This window comes from Thermobia domestica, chromosome 7 (assembly GCF_964235325.1).
Source record: "Thermobia domestica chromosome 7, izTheDome1.hap1.1, whole genome shotgun sequence".
Lineage (NCBI taxonomy): Eukaryota > Metazoa > Arthropoda > Insecta > Zygentoma > Lepismatidae > Thermobia > Thermobia domestica.
The window spans coordinates 121,232,208-121,255,473 of NC_137460.1; the positions used below are offsets into that span (position 1 = coordinate 121,232,208).

Below are 23,266 nucleotides of genomic sequence, written 5' to 3' on the forward strand. Positions count from 1 at the left end.
GACACTGACATCACAAACAAAAATACAAATTTTGCAGTGTGTTAATGCACACTGAACTCAACGAAACGCAATACTATTATGATTGTTTTACCATTTTAGTGAAAATTTTGCCTCTGTTGACGTTAACTGTTTTGAATGAAGTTGAAAGCTCTGGGTTTTACTTTTTTCCCTCTTTCTTACTTGTGGACAGATATTTTGACTATATGCCCTGGCAATGTTGATCACTATTGCCTGTGCTAGAAGTAAGTAGGAGTTGGACAGTAGGCGTTACTGCAAGTGCCTCGTGTGTTGTGATACTCTGTGAGCAAGAGAGTGTTACGTAATTTCCTATACACCCAGTGATGCCAATTGAAGGGAAATTACCCTTGTCGCAGGAAAATTTTGAGTAAATTTTGGAGAAAAGAGAAAAAGGGAAATTGCTTGTAATCTCTCAATATTGCAGGGAAATTTGAACCTCTCTTCAATATGGGCGAATACTGGGACATTAGTGTATGTGTGTTTGTGTAAGTTTACAAATTTTCTGGTGACTGTGCGCAGAGAATTATAAATTCTTAAGAATTCCGCATCTCTAAACTTTGATTTAGTTTGTATTGTGCTTACGAACATTCCTCGTGTACAGCCAAAGACAGTAGCAGCTAGAGTTTTCTTTGTAACTGTTCGTATTCGTTTCAGTAAATACCGGAGTGCTGTTCTTAAGTAAGTACATGCCAAATATATACTTAATATTTTCTTTGTACCTTAGGTTACATTAATATTAAAATCTGGCATGATATCTAGGATAAAAATTAAATTTACATAATATTTATTTTATATTTTTAATGATTTATTTAGGTTGTCCGTCCTGACCGAGGTATTTGTAGGGTTTTTCCTCAGTCACGCCAGGCAAATGCAGAGATTGCACCTTTAACATAGGTCCGATCTACACCTTTCCATATCCTTTCCCCTCCTTTATCGCGACGCCTTAGATACCTAAACAACAAGTCAACTTTAAATTCTGCGTAAGCTCAAAGGAAGGCTGTCAGGTATCTGCTTGTATGTGGTTATAAGATTGGGGCGAGGGGGTGGAAGCGAAAACGATTAATAATACGATTACTAAATACAGTACTTGAACGGTTTGGATGAAGGGAAATTTTGTCCGGAAAAGGGAAATTCTGAAACTTCTGAAGGGAAAACGGCTCTGAAGGAATTGGCATCACTGTATACACCTACATTTTCTTTTACATTTACACGTACATACATCCCCTTAATTATACTTTTATTTTTCATTTTACACTTCCCACTTTCCTCTAAATATTTGCCCTGTTCAACTTGGCTTTATGCCTTCTTTCACAGTCTGAACTTCTTTCCTGATTTTTACCTTTTCGTGACTTTGACCTTTTTCCCGATTGTGCCCTTTCTTCCCAATTGTGTCCTGTATTTTATTTAATGTTGTTTCTAAAACACAAATCCTCCGTGTGAGGTACAAATAAGAAAAATTGTAGCAAACTTGACTATAATGCTGGTGCACCTACTTATTTGACCGATAGTGGTCTCAAGACAAGACAACAAGTGCAAAGTGATATATTTGTTTCTTTCAAATGAATTTTCGTTTCCATTGTATACACAATTTTCTGTAAACCTGGTCTTTCTTTTTTGAAGTTTAATTTTTGGCTATGTTACAGTAATTTGATGAAATGTTTAAGAGCTGAGCGTGGAAGGTACAAAACTATATAGATTTTAACTGCATTATCTGTACAAGCTCGTCTTTTAAAAACGCTTCCCATAAAAGTTGGATAATTTAAGTCGGATAAGAAATGTTTAGCTTTCGTTTCAATGTATTGAATTTATATAATCACATTGAAATTACGGTCCTAGTCGCGAGTAGACACACCAAATTTTCCAAAATTTACAGGTAAAATTCAGTACTCTGCATGGCAACACTGGACTATAATTAGTACAAGGGGTCCAAAAGCACGTAAGAAACACAAAATTTACAGGAGAAATGAATAATGTAAGTACTTAGATGTAACATAACGTAACAAAATTTAACCTAACCTAACAAACTACCCAAGCTAAAGTAAACCAACCTAATCAGTAATAGAAATAAGCGAAATTGTATCTCTTTCTTTTGGAAAATTATGCGGGACCCCTACACTAATATAAAATAAACTAACCTAACCTACCCTAAACTAACCGAATGTGAACAGAAGTTACCAAAATTGTAACATTTTTTTTCGAGAAAAGATCTGGACCCCTTCTGCTAAACATAGGCCGAAACACTTTAAGAAGACAATTTGGAAATACTCTGCCGTAGTTGAGGACGAAATGTCAGCATGAATAAGGAAGAAATTAGTAAAATAAATATTTTTCGTGCAGTTTTACTATACGGATCAATATTATATCTCATTTATTGTATGGTAATTTACTATGGGGAAACTCTGCAGGTGCAAAGGACGTATTCAAATGGCAAAAGAAGGCATTACGTTGTATTAAAGGTGTACCTGATACTGAGTCCTGCAGGAATATTTTCAAAGAATACCGAATCATGACAGTTCCCTCAATAAATATTTATTATAGTTTAATTTATATTAAGGAAAACCAAACTAGTTATAATTTGCGATCTAATGTGCACGATTATAATACAAGGTACAAAGATAATTTAGAAACGCCGTCTGTCAGATTATGCAAGACGCAGCAAAATTTTAAATATAATGCAATAAAACTGTTCAACTTGTTACCTTTACATATACGTAATTTGGAAAACAAGCAGTTTGTTAAACACGTTAGTAATATATTAATAGAGTATTGTATATATAGTATTACGGAATTTGAGGAATGCATTTGTAATCAATAAAATGTAAATAGCTGGTAAAAATTTGAGTGTAAAGTTCCGTAGATGACATACCTCCTTAAAGGATTCAAACATGGTAACAGTAATCAACTAAACCTGCCATTACCTAATCTACTACTACTATCGCTACTGTTACCATTGCTATTGCTACTACGGATCTTCACCCAAATTTGAAAGATGTAATTCAATAGAAGGCTTAACCCTAATAATGGTAATAATAAGCTTTTTGTTTATTGATATGTGGTAGTTCCAACAATGTAAATATGAAGTATATTCATTCTATGAAGTATATATGTAGTAATACTTCTATGAAGTAATTATGAAGTCTATATGTAAATATGAAGTATGTAAATATGAAGAATGCAAATTGTGTTATAACTGTTAGTAACAGTTTCAATTAGTTATTAACTATCAATTAGTAATAGCCATAGTTTCTTTGTTTGTTACATTTCAATAATTTTTACAATTTAAATACTATTCTGGACGAAGTCTATTGCAACTATGTTGTCTAATGACTAATAAAGTATTCTATTCTATTCTATTCTAAGTAGTAGTAGTACAAGTAAGAACGGTGCTCACGACATAAAATGAGCAAATTAAAAACGCTGAAATTTTCCTATACGTTTTACACTCTGTGGGTCCGTACAACTGCACCGAAAATACTGCAAATGGCCATACTCCTGCATCGCCAGGCCAGACGAATATATATATTTCTTCACTAAAATGCCAACTTGTACGACGCTTGGAAGTGACTTCCTCAAAACGTGAACGTATGGCATAAAAACTAGTATATAGAACGCAAACCAAATTATGCTAGGAACCACGAGTGATCTCTAACCGAGTCAGAGCAGAAGCATAGCAGGGGGACCTGCGACAGCGAGGAGGTGTCCGTAGGAAGCAGGCGCCTAACGCATAAACAAGGATAGTGGAAAATATTTTATGTTACAAAGTGCTTGGTCTTTGTGTTGCACAGTTTTAAGGAAGATACTAAATGCCATCCAAAAAAGTACCAGAATGTACTAAATTATATTTGGTTAGATATTCTCCTTTTTAATTCGTTTCTACACTTACGACAAACTGTTTGCTTGCTTAATAGATCATGCCTAGCTGATACTCCTTATTTTCATATAACTCGATAAATTTCGAAGACGAAATGTAACAATCTTGTTATTTACGCACCATTCCCATACTCCCTCTCCCATAAATCATAAGTGTACCTCTCCGTCAAATAGTCCTTTCCACCTCTACATATAGTGCCGCTTCCTACATCAAAAGAACTTAGAACAACAAGTATATTCTTAACTTCACCTATTCCTCGCACCTGACTTTCACCCACTCTCTCAAAAAGCAAAATAAATTCTCAAACTCATCTGATATTGGTCCGGGGATACAGCGGTTAATCCCTCAAATTACTGGTGATGCACGTGTGTCATCTTTTACTTTCCCCCCCCCAAAAAAAAAGGGGGTGGAATGCTGGTCAGCACGTGTAAGTGAAGGTTCGTTAGTAGCCAGGTTGATTGTTTTCCTGGCATTATCGATCAGATGGTTCTACCAAAATTTAACATATGTCTTATATTTTCAGTTTAGGTTAGAGCTTTGTATTTATTTTAGCAGTGCATTCATCGTCAGAAGCTCCATTACGACTTGTAGATTTACTTCAGGAAATCTCAGTGTATATATACAGTGTTGACGTACGGTAAAAAAAAAAAAAAAAAAGTATATAAAACACGAACCAATTTGTGGTAGGTAGACACTTAAAAAACACGAATGCTATCTAACCACGTCAGAGCATTAACGCAGCATGGGATGCGTCGATAGGGAGGAGGCGCGTCAGCGACTAGGGTTATAGGCATTAACGAAGGGAGTCGAAGAGCATAAAACACATACAATGCTTTTACTATGAGTCAAAAATCATTTCAATATGTTGAGCCCTGACAGTAATTACTTATATTCGCAAACTTATTACTTCACGAAAATTGTTTCACATTGTATTTTACCTATAAATTTTCTATTTGGTAGAACCGTTTCTTCGAGTGAACCCGGTTTTCGTTATTACAACTCAGTGAAGATCTGGACCAGTGTTCTAGAATCCTGCCACCGTGTCCTTTATCTTACTTGACGTATTTGTTGGACGTTAAAGGATTTTCATTCCATATAGTCGGCGGATCGTACTCATCAAGGATATACAGTGCAGATTTACAATACAGCACCATAACAATGAGAATTTTAAAGTAAATAAGTAGTTGAAAGTAAGTGCATATGCAAGACAACTGTCTGGGATATTAATTTCCCCTGGCGGAGTATCTCTGTAGAATGTAGAAAACCAGTCTTTTATGTTTATAAGATTACAAATGTCAAACATTTACACGTGCTATGCTACGGGGGAAACGGGTGACTGAATTTAAAAAAATACTTAACATTACATTTCATTGGCAGAGTGTTTGTACATTTGCATGGTAATACATTGTGGTTTGTTGTTAAGAGTTAACAAGTAGTTTTTTCTGAATTCATCGTTCTTGTACCTGAAGCCAACAATAAGTATAAGCAATTCATGCGACAATAAGTATTTTTTCGACTGACCCTGTTTCTGCACATATCTTCCGTCGGGAATGCGCCTGCTCCTTAGGAACGCATATCCAGGCTACCACGAAGGCCTCCTGTAGCACCCTTTCCCCGATTCGTTGCATAGCATTCGTCATTCTTTGTGACCATCACAGCTTGGTTTGTAATTTCTTTTCTAATTAGTCTTTTTGGCACAATATTTTTTGCGACATTCGTTTGGATGCGTACTTACGTACATAACGCGTCAAATCCATATAATCAAACTACGCAATTATGTGGAAATGCGACAAATATATATGGTTGTGGAAAGTCTTAGGATATCATTTAGAACACACAGAGCGAACGTTGCCTTGTAAATGTTCACGAGATGTGGTTATTAATATATAAGACATAATTAGTGCAAATGCAATGCGTGTTACATAAAATTTATCATTGATGCTTAACACACACACACACTTACATGATTTCCGCTGGCACAGATGAACTATACCAGTTTTTTAAATTTAAATTTATATCTGAGATCGTTCATCGCACTTAAGATTTTCGTTTGAAAAGCATTTCTGATACACTGAGCCACTAAGAGGTCTATATTGCCGTACTTGATTTTACGCTAAAGACCGTACGCATTTATATAAGTAGTAATAAAGACTATTGCACCACTATATATGCAAGTAAATACTCGAGAACAGTTCCTAATTGATACACGCTGTATCTTAATTTTCAACGGAATCAACATTTCAGAATGTATAACATTGCTAATAGCCTAGCCGACATAACCGTGGGACGTAAAACTTAAAAATTTCATTTTATTTAAAAAACTAATAGATAAAAGAGATTGAAATTTTCCATGTTAGAGATATCAACGGAAATGGGGGGGGGGGGTTTATGAGTTTCATACTCTCCAATACCATCGTAAAAACTATTGACAACCAGCATAAAGTTAAATTTATTCTTGAATTGCACCATGTCAGATTATTACATATTTCAAATTTGTATATGACACTACAGCAATATTTGTTATTTAGTTGAGCAAACAAAAGATTCTACGATACTATGAAGAGAAAAAAATTGGAGAGATCTGCGTAAATATAGCGTAAGTAGGAGGGACATTGAAGTGCGTATTCAAGGCGCCATTGTTTAAACATTATCATCATGAGATGATGTATTTCAGTTGAGTTTGTACACTGTTATAAATATTTAAACTTTGAATTTTCGAAAACCTGTTTCTCGCAAAATTTACTTTAAAAGTATTTGATTCAATTCTGAAGACAATTTTTAAAATAATTAAAAAGTGTTACATGCAGTTCCGAAGATAGTTTTTAATATATATATATATATATATATATATATATATATATATATATATAATATCGTTTGCATCAGTGTATTTGAAACCGCACTGGAGTTATGAAAAAAACAGTCTAGAAATAGTTATCTGCTTAAATGACAACTGGGTGCAAATTTGTAAGGATTATTGCTGTGGTTTGTATCCATTACAGTATAGTAACAGATTTTTGTAGTTTTCATTAAAACATATTTGCTCCCTTTATAGTATATGAATATAACTTTAGAAGAAAGATTTTTCGTTAGCAATTACCCCATGCTTTTATTAAAAAAATGTATTTACAATTATATCAGCAACGAAAGTAATTCTGTGAGTACAGTAACATTTATTTCCTTCGCAGCAGTAACAAGATATGAACCAGAGCTCCTTCATGACTAAGCGGTTAGCGTACGTGCTTTTGGCGTGGGAGATTTGGGTTCGATTCCTGGCGGGAACTCACGTGCTCAGATTCCATGTTAAACAGTAGATCCTCTCTCATGTAGCCTCGCTGCTGAAAAGCACGTTAAACTCAAGAGCAACAAGATATGAAGCAGATATCTTTCATATCAACAGGACATCTTTTGTTAGTAAAAATCAAAACGTAACGATGTTTCCGACCGCGTTTCTATTTTAAGAAATTTTGGTCTCTTTGTATTAGTACTTAAAGATAGCTGTAATACTGCTAGTAATAATAACAAAAATATTCCAAACAGGTCTCTTTGTTCAATAATTATTTTATTTTCATAAATGTCCTTTCGTAGCCTCATAATTTCCCCCCTTTTTTAAGTGTAAGAAATGGTTGGTGAGGATATTTTCAAGTGATCTTTCACAAATTTAATTTCTGTTGAGAAGGAGACAATATTTGGTTGCGATTAAATTCTCTTTTTTTTTCTGACTCTTGTAGGTCTTTTTGTAAGTAATTCCATCAAGGTACATATAATTAAGAATAGAATTTGGAAGTCATCGTTTCCCATTCAAAATAGGGGAGACATGTTTTAATATATTGCTGAACGTCTATTACTTACTTCAAAGAAACAATGTCGTGATGCAGAACGAATGTAATACCGATTCTGAACAGTGCTCAAGAACTGAAATATACATTAAGGTTGAAAATAGTGCTGATTGTATTGAGGTAAACAGTCAAGAGGCAGATGGATTTCTTGCTGATATAAAAGATTTTGAGTTGCCAAACATCAGGGGTGAGAACATAACAGATAATGAAAGTACAAGAAGTACCTTGATGTTGAAAGAAGAGCATGAAATTCAAGGCGATAGCGTACATGTAGCTGCTGGTGATACGGAACTGAGATACGATGGATCTGATATGTATACACTTTGGAGCGAAATATTCCCTGACAAAACTGGAGACGGGAAGAAATTAGAAGATGGAAATGAATCGATCCTTCGCAGGTAATTTTTGTCTATGTAACACAGTTTTGTAGTAATAATAATATACTGTAGGTAATGGCAGAGAATACTAAACGTTATTCAACCCATTAATGCATAGGGTCCAATATTTTGGTGGTTCATAAAAGCGAATTGTTTCAGAGAAAAGTAAATTTAGTAGTTTTTACACAAAAATAATGTTCGAGCCAGAGGGAACTTAATTTGGTGCATGTTGTGAGTACATTTGTATACTTCCTTGTTAAAACTAGTTTAGCAAATAAATATTTATATAGACTGATGATTTATTTTTCGACTGTAAAATAATACGCGTTCGATCTACATGTATTAAATGTATTGTCTCGTATTATTGGACCCCCATGAGAAATTTCTGGGCGCTCGCCCGTGTGAAAATAATGTCGCTTATCGCATCCTAAAAAAATGTTGAAATATTTTACTGTAGTTCAGCCGTGACTCGCATGGTGTAAGTTAAATGTTACTATTGTTATTGTCTCTTAGGTTTCATTCATATTAGAACCGAGAGCTCAGAGATCAAATGCGATCGTTTATGCATTTTATTTTTGTTATAATATGGTCTTTACAGATACGAGCATTAGGATCTCTAGATACGAGAAATTGGTCGCCATGCACGGAATACTTTTGTCTGTACTTTTAACATTATAATGCGAAGTATTTCATAACTTAGCCTTGATTGGCTCTATAAGTTGGCCTCTACATTTTACGTAATATGGTGAATTTGTTTTCGACGCTCTTCTTAAGTTTTTCTGTAAAGAGAGAACACGTGTTCTTATAACCTTCTTACAATACGGATTTAGGAGTGTATCCATACCTCATTTACACAAACTCACATTAGAAGAACATATTTGAAACGGTGATTTTATTTTGCAATTAATGGTAACACCTTATGGCGCACATAAGCTCAGTGATAGAGTGCTCACATCTAGTGCAAAAAATTTTTGGTTTTTATTACAAACCATCCGAGGTGGTGGTAAGCAAATTTTTTGACTGGGTATTCTCGGTCTCCCGCCGTTTCCTCTCACATTATATTTCAAAATTATTCTCATATATTCGCTTTCATTTATCATGTTTGGCAATCAATCAACAGCGAGTTACAATTGAATGTTGATATTAGATAGTCTTTCGATTTTTATTTCATACATTTAATTTAGACATTGCTTGCATTGTAATAGTGGTCCTTACATTGGACATATTAACTGTTTTTGCATTCAACTTTGCTTTATACGAAAGAAGAGAGAATATTGTAATATTTCAAACAGAAAGAGTATAGAATTGAATATACTTAATTTGATCTTTATAAAGTAAGAATGAAATAATAATAATAAAAAAATGTAGGTAAGTTCATACCATCATCTTGTAAATTTATTTTACTTATGTATTCGCAAGGTAATATTATTCTGAGATTATTTATATATTTACTATTAGTGTTACAATCAAGTAGATAGCTTAAATAGGTTGGAGTCAAAAAACGATTACGGAACTAACTGCAATATTATTGTACAACAAGGGTATGAGGGTCTTGATAAAAAGGATCAAAACAAATGCACTTACCGAACATCATCATAATGGCTTTTGTGGCGGGCTAATCTTAGCGTATTTTCTGTATATAATGCTTTTGAATCCATGGATTCTGAGAAGAGAGATCTAAAAGCACAGCACAAGATCTCTTCTGGCTTTTAGATACTTGAGACATTCCGTGAAGGAAAGCAGTTCTCCTTCATATGATTGATGTTCGTTGTAATGAGTTCAATCATCAGTTACCTCAGTTTGAAAAGTTGAGTCAACGAACACACGAAAAATGTTTAGGGGAAGTTCATTGCATGGAAACGATGTATAAAGTCGGACTTCGTCCCAGATGCTTCTAGGATTTACAAGCTATCAAATGGAGTACTTGATGATTGATAGTTAAATTGACAACGTTGGCCCTTTCTTTTATAACGTTCCTTAAGTATAATTATTCTAAGCAGATCAAATATTATTTATATTATAGTAATAAAACTAGTTATTGTTATCTCAGTTCTTTTTTGTACACTATAATAATACATGCTAGTATAATATTTAAAATATAGCATAACATTGATTATTCATTATGGATGAAAGAAAATAAACCTAAATGGGTTGCACAGAACTAGTTGAAAGTGTTTACTGTACGCCCATCTACCACCCTTTTTATGAAGATTAAATGTAATCTAGCACATGATTTTAATATGTTTAGTCTTTTAAGTGTTATTTTAAATCACATCTTACTTTAGAACTTCATAGTAAGCTTTATATACTTAAGGGTTGATGGCATTTTTTTCCCTTACAGGAGTAAAGTAAATGGTGCTAGTGTGTAAACAATATGTCTAAAGCCGTGTGTTAAGTAAATAGCTAGATTTTAAACTGTAGCAAGCCAACATCTTAAACCATTACCTTGTAATCTTTATACTAGATTTTTTCCCTCATGTTTACCAGCCCTATCTTACATTATATGAATACCTGATTCTAAATGCTGACATCATTTCTCCAAATGTCCGCTGATTAAAGGATTAGTTTCCACCTCAAAGACGGTACTTCATAACGAAAAATTGTATTCTACAAAACTTGCCTTCATTATATCAATTATATAAGGAATTTCGAAGTTCTCATGCCACGTATATTTTTGTTGATCTTACAACGAGATACTTTGTATCGGTCGATAATTACCTGTATCTTGGGCAGAAAGTGCTTCTACACAAGCACTATACCTGATATAATGTTACTTAAAAATAACAAAAGAAGAATGTTTTTAAGATATAAGAAATATACATTATTATTGTATAGTTGGTTGCTATGTAGTTGTTTATAGATACTCAATGGACATGTTTGATTGCAAGTCGGTTTGTGTGAATATACTTTAAAAGAGTATCAACGAATAAATTATCTAATACTTATCATGGACTTGTAATTTCAGTAGAAAAGGTGAGCGTCCTAGTGAATATAATTACGGAAGATATTTTAAGGTGTAAACGAATACTGCCACTCAAGATATACTTATATTATTAGCCGAACCAGGGTTGACGACTACCTTTGGTGAGTCGTTGTAAAATTTTTGGTTTACCTCACCCGGGATTCTTGTAAATTCATAATCCCGAAGTCTAAAGTAAGGGTGAATTTACCTCTGTAAGAAGGTTCATGAATACGAACTCAACTATTCTCAGAAGTGGCAGAGTAATCACAAGAAAAATTATGATCGGTGAGATAGCAGAGAATGAAACTGTTGACAGTGTTAACAACGAGCAAAATATAGCTCCCATTACACCCGAAATGTTGACATTAGAAGACAAAATTTTAATGGCATTACAGCGACAGGAACAAAGCCGAAAAGACGATTTAGAAGCCATGAAGCAAAATTTGGCTCAGATGTCCGGCGAACTAAAACAGACGGTACAGCAGAAATCCGAAGAATCAAGTAGACAATATGAAGAATTAAGTAGACGATTGGAGCAAATAGATCAAAAATCAGAAGAGACGAAACAATCTGTTATCCAGGCGGTGAGAGACATCACATTACAGTTTGATGAAAAGCTAAAAAGATTACCTGAAGATTGCCAGGATAATTACAACCATGTAATCCAAGAAGTCAATTGTGTAAAAAAGGATTTGGAAGTAATAGAATCTTCTGTTCGTCAGCAAAAGATTCAGGTCACTGATAATTCTAACCAAATACGTGCAAATACTCAATTGATATCTACCTTACAAGAGGAAATTAGGACGTTACAGATTAAGGACAACGCATACCACAACAACATGGTTAATGATCGTTTGGAGTTCCCTTGTTCACAAGAGATGACCTCGCATTCACCCGCAGCAGATCAACGTGGACCTTACGTTATCTCTTCTTCAAGTAATCCATCCGATGAGGACATTATTGTGGAAAGAATTCATCCAAGGAATACAGATGGGCGGAAAAGAGATGGTGGAACCACGCATAACGCAGTAGGTAGAAATTGTCACTCAACACGAACACGAAATGGTGAAAGGAATGTAAAGTTAAGTGTAAAGATGAGCGAAATACGTGCTATGAGTAAGTTTAGTGGTAAATGTAATGAAAATGCTACTTCTTTCCTAGAAAAATTTCAGGATGAGTGCAGTATAATGTGTATAGATAAATCGCAATATATGAAACTAATCCCTCATTTATTACTCCCACCATGTTCTTTATGGTTTAAAGCAGTACGAGATCACGTCAATACATATGAGGAATTCAAAGCCGCGCTGATTGCAAATTACGAAAACGACTTTTTACTTGCAAACAGAGATGCCACGATTAGAAACCAACCTTTTAATCCTCGCTTGCACAAATCTGTTGTTGATTTTGTTGTAAATACGTATAACGAATTAAAGGTCGTAAATCCGTTGCAATCGGAATCTAGAGTGATTGCATCTATTCGAAATCTACTACCGTTTAAATTACAACAAATCCTGTTTTCTACGCAGTGCATGAGTTTTAATCACTTATTAATGCTTGTCCAATGTTATGAAACTCAATACCAGGCACTGAATCATCAAGCAGGAGTAGGTAAAATTAAAAACAATTCAGATCACCTTGTACCTGTTCGGAATCTAAATATCCGTAATGTGAACAATACCGAACATAACCTAAATCCAGTAAATTTAAACAATCAGAACGATCAAAATAGCCAAAGATATGATGGGAATCCACCTAACCTAACCAATCGTGACAATAATTATGTCAGATCACTTAATCGAAGTAGACTCAAAAACAGTCGAAATACATGGCGAAATTCCAGAAATACAGTAAACTACATCGATAGACGTAATCGTAATTCAAGAGATGGCACTTCATATCAAAATCAAAACAATGACGCAATTCATGTACAAAATAATGCGGAACATAATCACGATTGTGCAGTACAATGTACTTTATTAGAATCATATGCAAGTACGAGTTTAAACTGACTGCAGTTGATGTAGTAAGGGTTAAACCCATATCAATTATAGATTCTTATAAATATTTATCTTCAAATTTATGTGTTAATATTAATAATGAAAACAACCCTTATGACTTTTAGATACTTTATCACGTTTGTTTCCACAAATGATAATTTTCAAATGATTTTAATTCTGTCTTGTTGATGTGAAGAATTATAAGTCGATTCATAATTGATTAAACACAAAGGCTATTTTTATTATATTGAGTTGTGTTGAAACTTTATTGTCAAAGGTAAATGACAATGGAATGATAAATGTTTTAATATAAATGTATCTATATAAAATAATTGAACCAAAATGATATATGAGGTGCGATCAAAATGTAAATAATAGCACTATTCTTATGACATCATTATAAACGGACCAGTAGTTCTTAAATATAAAAGTCAAGCTACCTTGTAACTTTTATATCTAGTCCCATTATCGGGCGACATTTTTATACAACGAGATACTTTGTATCGGTCGATAATTACCTGTATCTTGGGCAGAAAGTGCTTCTACACAAGCACTATACCTGATATAATGTTACTTAAAAATAACAAAAGAAGAATGTTTTTAAGATATAAGAAATATACATTATTATTGTATAGTTGGTTGCTATGTAGTTGTTTATAGATACTCAATGGACATGTTTGATTGCAAGTCGGTTTGTGTGAATATACGTTAAAAGAGTATCAACGAATAAATTATCTAATACTTATCATGGACTTGTAATTTCAGTAGAAAAGGTGAGCGTCCTAGTGAATATAATTACGAAAGATATTTTAAGGTGTAAACGAATACTGCCACTCAAGATATACTTATATTATTAGCCGAACCAGGGTTGACGACTACCTTTGGTGAGTCGTTGTAATCTTGCAGTCACATGCACAAGGAACGTTGGAGAATTGACTAATATTTCATTCTTTATGTTGTCCTTCTAATCGCAGTGCTTTATTCACAGCCTTCTTAATAGACGTAAATTACAAGGCGTGCGATTATAGATCAAACCTCGTGTTGCAATACTCTTGTTTGTATGTAAACTAGGAACGCCTCCATTTTACAGGTGGTTGAAGCGACAAGTTCCAAACTTATTTGTAAGATAGCAAACGACTCCTAAGAACATCAAGATGACATTCTAACTACATTAGGTACCCAACCTCCTTTATACGCTACACTGATACATTAAATTGACATGTTTAGGGAGCCACCAGATGATGGAGGATGTGAGTCCTGGAACAATCGTAGTCTGCAGGGTATACAGAAAGTTCACAAGACATGAATTTGACTCTGGAACTATACAAAACAGTGCAAACATATCCCATGAACGCCTTTAGCATATTCACAGAAAGATTCGGTATTTTCGTTTATGTGTATTGAAAAGCAACTATGTAAGTCTAATTATTCTGTAAGAAAGAGTATTCTCATTTCTATAACTGGTTTATCTGATATTTCAGGGCACTAACAGGTCGCCTGGAGAATGATACGCAAACACATAAAGATGAAAAAAGGTACTCTTGTATGCAGTGTGGTAAAAGATTTAAGCAGATCTGTCATTTAAAAGATCATACTTTTATACATACAGGTGAAAGACCACACGCGTGTTCTACTTGTGGGAAAACGTTTGCTCGGAAGAGCCACCTTAATATTCATATGTTATCACATACCGGTGAGAGAATTTACTCTTGTGAATTTTGTGGCAAGACTTTTGTTCTAAAGAGTAACTTGAATAATCATCTATTAACACATAAGGGTGAAAAGTCGCACTCTTGTGAGATGTGCAGTAGAACATTTCTTCGAAATTCTGATTTACAAAGTCATATGTTGTGCCATACAGGTGAGAAACCGCACTCGTGCCAAGCTTGTGGTAGAAGTTTCCTTCGAAAGTCTAATTTGAAAGCTCACATGGTGGTACATACAAGTGAGAAGCGGTTCCCGTGTCAGTCTTGTGGTAGAAAGTTTAGAAAGAGATCTACTTTACAAAGTCATATGTTAACTCATACCGGTGAAAGGGCACACCCTTGTCATGAATGTGGCAAAACATTTAGTCGTACTTCAATCTTGAAAAGACACACGTTAGTGCATTCTTCCAAATCCTAATTGCGTTCCTAAATTTTTTCAAGTCCCATGAAATAGGCAGTTTGGTAACAACGCGTGCGAGCGAAGTAATGAGACGTCAGAAAATTGAATGCTGTTTGAAATGTTGAATTCTTATTATGTATTTATAATTTTACATAAAAGTGAATATCTAAACAAAATAATTTGGCAAATAGAACACAAATGTCCCTTGGCAACTGCTAAAAGCTTCGTTGTAGTGAGTCTGGTCCACACCCTTGGACCAAAACCAAAGCAATCGTCATAAGTAACGCGTGTACGCAGTTCCTTATCTATTATCTCAGTGAAGAGCAATTTTATATTCGGTTCCATAGCCTTGCGCGATGTTTATCCACATTGAAATTCAACAGTTTAAATCTGTTTAAACTCGCATTGGGTGATTTTTTTTAACCTAAGGTATTATTATTTCTTGATTGAATATGATATGAATTTCTTGATGATTGACAAATCTCTACTACCGAAGAAAAAATAAGTTTCAAAGCCACGATACTTTTTCTTTACTTCATAACGTTATTCCTTTTGAGTTCAAGATTTCGTTGAGATTGATCAACACTTTCAGAAAGTTGAAAAAATGCGAAGTTCAGGAAATCATTATGATCCGAGATAACTCCTTCATTACGGCTAGAACCATTGCTGTATTTTTTATTTTTTTTTTCAATGTTGAAAGAAGAAAGATTTGACGATAATAAATGTGGCAACATGTTTCTTTGGAGTTTCTGTTTTATCTGTTATCCTTTTGTCTTTCTGCATGTGTACGATTTCTTGCTGCAAGATAAATGGTGAAGTCACAAGCGAACATAGCGAGATGGTCAGGACTTCTTCCAAAAATATAATTGCCTGTGAAGATTGGGAATAAAGATGCGTTTTGCCTACATTGCAATACTATTTGCTGTAAGATACGCCATACACAAGAATGACAAATAATCGGAATTTAACATATGCTCGTTAAAGATATGTGAGGACGATTGGCGAACTACCAGGTAGGCGTAAGTATTGCTGGAAAAAATACTGCACTCGCTTCCGATTGTGCTCAGCATTGAGAAATTTGGAAACTTGTCTTGCGGATGCTTTCCCCTATGTTGTAACCTCTTGTACGAAATGGTAATCATAGCTTATATCAATACTTACTCTCAAATTATTCATCAATAATGAATATCTAGAAGAAACATCTCTGATTTTCTGTGTATACTTCATTGTTATACTTTTGAGACTTGTGATTATTTGTTTCTGTATGGTTGTGAAATGGTCGAAAATAAACTGACCTGTTATCAGTTTTCTAAAACCTGACTTCACCTTAAGACAAAATAAATTAATCATAAAATCAAAAACTCTAAGCCAAGAGTTGGGAAACGTTTGAAGAAGCAAAATGTGAAATTTGACCTAAGTTCAAAATGATTGAATCCCAACACAGGTCCAACAAGTGTAGAGTTACCGTGCAATTGTATTGATAGCTAATGAACTCTTTAACAAATTCCTTGTTTTTCGCAATTTTTTGTTTTTAGTCTAAACTAGTTGTTGTGTTCCCTTCGACAACAAGTGTTTTGTGTATTTGGTAATTTACTATTCGGTTCTAAGAGTTACTTTGCACTAAGTAACTAAAAAGGATCTTAATGTTTCAAACAGAAAGCTGTGCTTGGAGTGCCTTCTTACTCTTTCCCAGTTGTTGCTAAAGTGCCTATTTTGAAGAACTAATTAAAAATCACGCGCGTAATTAAGTTCTTGAGATGTATGAAGGTGGAAATCTCGCTCTTGTTGGTAGTGTAAAAGATATTTTAGAGTTCAGTGGATGTTGAACAAATGCATGTTATGTAGTTATAAGTCCACATTCTTTCATCAATGCAGGAATCGTTATTTTGAGTATGAATACGCATATTAATATGTAAATTAGAAGTTAACTGAGAGTCCGAAAATATGTTGATAACGAATATACATTTGAAAAGATTATATCATCGTAATATTACGACTTTGCGGGACTGAGACAGTGTTGATATGATAATCTTGTAGTTGGATGTGACCTAACACTGCAGATTCTCTCCGATTCAGTGACTTCAGTGAAGGCATGCTTTTTGGTTAGACGCACGAACAGCTCACATGTTAATCTCTTGTTTATTCCAGGGAGTATAGTTAAAGGAAGATTTACACTTAAATAAACTATAATTTCAGGACTATGCCCAGCTTCCAAGTTACTAAATGGTTATAGTGATTGCTGGAGACCGGTTCGATTTCTGCTGGGAGCTGATCTGCTTCGTATCCCAGTTTTCACTGTAAGTTCATCTCTTGATTCTGATAGGCGATATTGCACTCACAGAGAAAAGGATAGACGGGAATAAAACGCCTAATTTCTAATTAAATGGAAGAAAAGCATGAATCATCAGGCCGCCGTTCGAGGAAAAGAAGTTTCGTAGGCCGATATATGTACATTTACAATTAGTCCTTTATAACCGTGTTAAGATACAAATCGACGTCTTCAACTACAAATATATTTCTGAATACAATCTTCTATTTCACTAGTGCCGATGCATTACCGATGAGTCCAATTTATAAGATTCTATTAATTTTCTTATCAGAATAACTCCTCTATAGATGTGTACAATTTTGAATCTCACCTGATTAGAAATGTAGGCAAGTCTAATATTTCCTTGTTCTATTTGTACATCTAAACTTATGTTCATAACATTTTCTATGGTATTAGTTTTACTAATTTACACGTATAAAAGTAAAGGTACACAACAGCCGCCGTATTATTAGTAATTAGCACAATTTGTCTGAGGTACGAATGATTTCCAACACAATAAATAACATCGCTAAATTTGCATTGGAGTTTACGGCATAGGCGTTAAAATTTATTTTGTTAAGTTTTGCGTTTCATTACCCTTTTTGGTACGGAATATACAATTCGGGAAATTATGGAATCGATTTATACAGAATTAGACCTCTCGAGCTGGCAATGTTGAGCGTTAGTTGAATTCCAGTTGTTTTTAGTGTTGCCAGATTGGGCGATTTTAAAGTACCCTCTCTATCGAAATTTCGAATTGGGCCTTACGCTACTTTTAACAATTATCTGCAGGATATAATTCTAAAGAATACGCTTCTTGCTTGTTTTCATATTTGAAATTACAATTAATTTTACATAATACAGTAAAAAAATTGTTTGTTGAGTATTCTATTCACAATGAACAATAGTTTCAATAAAACTGACATTTTCAATACTAGTAGAGCCAGTTATTCTTTTACTACTTCTTAACCTCTAGATGTGACAATACTAGACTTTTGTTGAGATTGCGCTGTTGAATTATCAGTGACTGTGTTGCTGTCTCAGATAATACCTAGATCTAATAGTTGTACGGAGTGGTGTCAACGTGAGCATCGTAAATTTAGTTGTGTTACTGTATTATCCATATTAACAATTAATATGTAGAGTAAATACAATAAAATCTTCCAATATTCCTGTTTCCCAGGTAAAGAATTTAGCAATTGAATTTGAAAGGTAAGGAAAAGCAGTGAAAAAGCATATTGTAAACGTTGTAAAGTATATTTCAGAGCCTACAAAACTTGATTTCAGCAAAGATGTCATCCTGGAACTCGAAAAAGTCGCCCATTTTATACTATTACCGTCTTCCCAGTTTATTGCAAACTCCAGTTTCAGTGTTTGTGATGTGGTATTAAGGTTGGCGTAGGGCACTACCGCGAACAGTACAAAATTGCGGTCGCTGCATGATCATTGGCAACTCAGACATCTGACGTATTTCTAACGCCAGGTGTTTACATTAGTGTATAAACTGCAATCAGTGGCGTAACAGTAGTCTTTGCCGCCCGTAGGCAAAATCCCTAGTGGCGCCTACTCATCCATCGAATAGGCCTCATGAATGACCATCTATAATTTATGCGTAAGGGAGGAAACGGCCATAAACCTAAAAATTTCAGTTGGACGTTATTCATCGTTTTTCTTTTTGTATCGTTTTGGTATGTCTCAGGGAGTAATCTACACCCGCAACATCCCCCTCACACCTCTCCAATTTTTTTACACACCCCTGGATGGAAAAGGAATACTCCCCCAAATCCAATTGAATCAATCGGTATCATATAAGTTATTTATTATATCAAGTTGAAAAAGGTTTAGCGTTTAGGAAAGAAGCCAATATTATTATTTATTTATTTCACTTCAAAATACGAAGCCACCTCGTTCTCATGTACGGCTTCGAGAACCACATGACCTCATTGTTTCGGGTGGTGTTTCGACCAAAACAATTGACAAAACAGACCCGCTCATACCTACCCTCCTGGGCTCCGAAGTCGTTTCCGAGAAAAGAGTTTTATGGACAGATGCAGATGACTGAAATTGGCAACATCTTGAGCGGTCATTCACCACCTCCCCTCAATAAGGAAAAATGTGACAATATAGTGATAAGCCTATACCAGATTCAGTTGGTAAGTGCTACTCTGTAAGTGGTGTATCAACGGACGGAAGTTAGAAGGGTGTAGTCAAAACGTTTTTAGAAATGAAGATATCGATCGAAAAAGAATTATACATATTTTAGACTGAGTCTAGTGTTATGCAGGAACGCATTTGTCGGTAGCTTAATTTTTGTAAAGTATATTTTTATTCACGTAAATTCATTGAGCGAATTATTAAAATTAGGCTGCATTACTAAAAGACAAAACAGAAAGGTTCAAAATATTTGTAAATTGAAAAACTGGAATCCTGGAAAACAATTAAATCAATGAATAATTTTCTTATGAAAGATGTTCAGAACCAATAACTTAGCCAGGAAGGGGCAGGAGCGAAGAGTAAGAGATCAAATAATATTACAGCAATTAACGTTAACAACAGGGTTAGAACATTAAAATAATGAAATTGCAACTATGTACAGTATTAATTATTAAACGAATGTGATTTCAGCATGGAATGAGGGAATTTTTTTCCCAATTAAAATTTGAAAAAATCACCCACTAAAACTTCCTGGGAGTGAATAAATTGAAATAATGGCAGAATTTTGCGAAAATGATAACAATAATTCGTATGTAATCAATTCATATGATGGTGGGTATAATAGTGGTGGTTAATTCCTAATACAGTGAAATCTCTCTTAACGGACATCTCTCAATAGTGGACACTCTCATAAGAGGACAAACTTATTTTTCCATGCCATAAATATGTATGGTGCGGTGTTATGAGAAAGAACCCTTTCTTTTAGGGACACCTCTCATTTACGGACAAATAATCGTGTTCCACCAAAATCCGTTTCGAGAGGTTTCACTGTATTACCGACTTTAATAACAAGTGCTCAAATGTGTGAACTTCCTTTATTGAACCCTACTACTGCGAAGATCTGATATTATTATTAGTAGTAGTGGTAGTGGTGGTGGTGGTAGTATTGTAATTGTTGCGTAACAAAATGTACTGTTTTCTTTGAATTTGTTTAAAAATGTACATCACTATTCTGAGAGCACCCCTCTTTTATTTTGAACACACCCCCAAGTAAAAATTTCTGGCGTACTTACTGGTATGTCTTTTAGAAATATACTGGACAGAGCGTCCTCTTCATTAAAAATATATTTACGTAAAATTCGATTTTTTTTAAGTGGTAGTGTAAATAAACAGTAATGTATCAACCAGTATTACCAATAGGACTTCAAATGAATATATCTATACTCGTATAGAATGTTACAACTTTACATAATTATAAAATAAATAAAATTTTGTGAAACCGCTTGATGGCATTTTTTCTATTTTCAGGTTTTTTTAATCGACAAATTGTATACAAAATTACAAGTGTTTCTTTCTCACTTTTGCTTCCGCAAATTCTTTTATCAGTTCAGATGCCCAATTCATGAGCAAAATTTTCACCGGTCAAAGTGTCTTTTTGACACCCCCACCTAATCCTAGCCTATATTTAACGTTCTCAAATATTTTTGCCTCTACCCTGCTGACTTATCTGTGCTTTTGATAAGTAACTCTGGGTTTAGCTACAGGGAATGTAACCGGACAGGGGCTTGTCGTAATGACATTCGAATTGGCTGGGAAGCAATTAACAAATCTTCTAAATCAAATAGTTAATCTTTGCAGTTGTGAAGTACCTACCTCTATTTCACTCTTATTTAATCGTTCTAGATTTAAAACCTCAACCATACATTAAAATTACGATTTGAAGTACCCAGTTTTCTTGTATATTATGGTTTCATCGAACACCGCACAGATTACGAAATATTTACACATTTTTCTTTTCGATTTTAGAAGACGGATTGCTATTTTATAAAAATTCAAACATATTTTCTGGTATACATACTGTAATATTATCGTGTACTTTCCAACAAAAATTTAGGAAAATAGTCAGGCATGTAAGGAATAAATGAGGATTCAATGTCATGTTTTTTTGAAAATATACTCTGGAAGGCACTCCATATTTCTATAACCAGATCTATACATAGCACTACTGTTGATTTTCTTGCCTGTATTATGTTCAAATTAGGAAACCCAACTGTATTTAGAAACATTCAGAACGTTAAGCAGCCCCAAAGTAGAAATAACAAGGTGGTTGGATAACTTAAGTTGAAAGGGAAGACAACAATGAAACTTTGAGACTATGGGAGTGAGATTACTGTATATCCAAATTACAACTTACCTATATTTTATTATTGGATCAGGTCTTTTTGTTTGTTTGTTTAAATTTGGAAGTCTACGAAAGTAAAACTAAATTTATAGCTGAATAAACAAAAAGATTACGACAATTTTTAATGTGTTCGCAAAAGTCTATTTTTTCTATAAATATTAGTCTGTTTTTCTATATTCTTGTATTAACTTGTACATCCTTTCTGTTGATAAAAACGATTTTGATCAAGAAAGTTTGAAATAAAGGTTTTAAATATTTACATATTTTTCTTTCAGAAAGTAGAGGATCGACTGCAATTGTATAAAAGTCCAAACATAAATATTTTTATGGTATTTTGTAGCTGCAGCGGAATGAAGTTCCATGAAGTAAATTTTTAACAATAAAATAAAAGAGCTTTTCTTATATACAGTTTTATATTTAATAATATAATTTTCAATCACAATATTCAGCATGGATGCCATAAATCAAACAAATAGTATTTAATAATGGAAAAGGAGTCTGAAGCAGATATTGGACTATCCATCTTAGGGTCTTCAAATTCACCTCAGGTTAGCAATGTTTACTATATGGAAGACAATTTACTGAAAGCTAATGATATTTATTCTGGAACCAACGGTCTTGTGTTACCGGTCTACACAGATAATAATACAACAAACAATGAAAATTTATACATCGCCTTGGAGTGGTTATCCTTTAGTGACGGGAGAACATGAAATTGAATAAAATGTAAGAGATGTACTCTATAAAGTGGAATATGAGTGTGTTGACTCTAACCAAATTGCAGTGTCAAGTCAGTTTTTCCCCAAGAATGAAGCAAAGAAAAAAACGGGAGATGAAAGTGATTACAAACTTCAAGGGTAATTATCATGAAATAGCAATATCCTTTCTCTGATGATTATTACATCGTGTAGGAAAATTAGGTGAATACCAAATTTCGTTTTTGGAAACAGTTAACTTTGCTAGATCGCTCACGGTAATCAGTACTACTACATACAGTACGAGTACGAAATTATGATATTTCAGATTTCGGTGTTAATTGGTCTTTATAATCTTAAACATAATTACAAAATATTCTCAATTGTAAGTCGTGTTCTTTCAGGATTTGAAGTTTGTACAGTTATCAGTTTACTACTCTACTTCAATCAACAATACAAAAATGCAAATATTTTGCAGCCCCTCTACAATATTATCCGTAAACAATGGATACATGAAAGTGACGAGGGTATTCTCAACGCATATCTACTATCATTTTACATGTTAGTATCATCTACACCCATTAATTATAACAGTTTAAAATAGGTAATTGGGTTCAATTGTCCATTAAGGATAAAAAAACAAGTTTCAATTAAAATATCAATATGTTCCTTGCATTCAGCGGACCGTTATCATCGGAAAGATGATGAGACTCAGAAGTTGGCTTCATTTATTACCTCCATTTGCATGCTATGT

The 23,266-nt window shown here is 34.0% G+C and overlaps 1 protein-coding gene across 3 annotated transcripts; it reads left to right on the forward strand.

Annotated features, from left to right (window-relative positions):
- Positions 1-1,275: 1,275 nt before the first annotated feature.
- Positions 1,276-15,911, forward strand: LOC145690377 (uncharacterized). 3 transcript variants are annotated; one of them, XM_081765205.1, is made up of 3 exons: positions 1,276-1,697; positions 7,621-8,126; positions 14,549-15,911. In XM_081765205.1, the coding sequence occupies exons 2-3, from the start codon at positions 7,762-7,764 to the stop codon at positions 15,189-15,191; spliced, it is 1,008 nt and encodes a 335-aa protein (XP_081621331.1). In that variant the 5' UTR covers positions 1,276-1,697; positions 7,621-7,761; the 3' UTR covers positions 15,192-15,911. The 3 variants fall into 3 exon arrangements, with proteins under 3 accessions (XP_081621331.1, XP_081621333.1, XP_081621332.1); XM_081765207.1 differs by lacking the exon at positions 1,276-1,697 and adding an exon at positions 1,716-1,990; XM_081765206.1 differs by lacking the exon at positions 1,276-1,697 and adding an exon at positions 4,759-5,061.
- Positions 15,912-23,266: the final 7,355 nt, after the last annotated feature.

Excerpts from the sequence above, each read along its gene's own strand:
- LOC145690377 (XM_081765205.1), top strand. The coding sequence starts at position 7,762 with ATGCAGAACGAATGTAATACCGATTCTGAACAGTGCTCAAGAACTGAA. Across the intron at positions 8,127-14,548 it reads AATGAATCGATCCTTCGCAG|GGCACTAACAGGTCGCCTGG; the intron begins GTAATTTTTGTC and ends CTGATATTTCAG.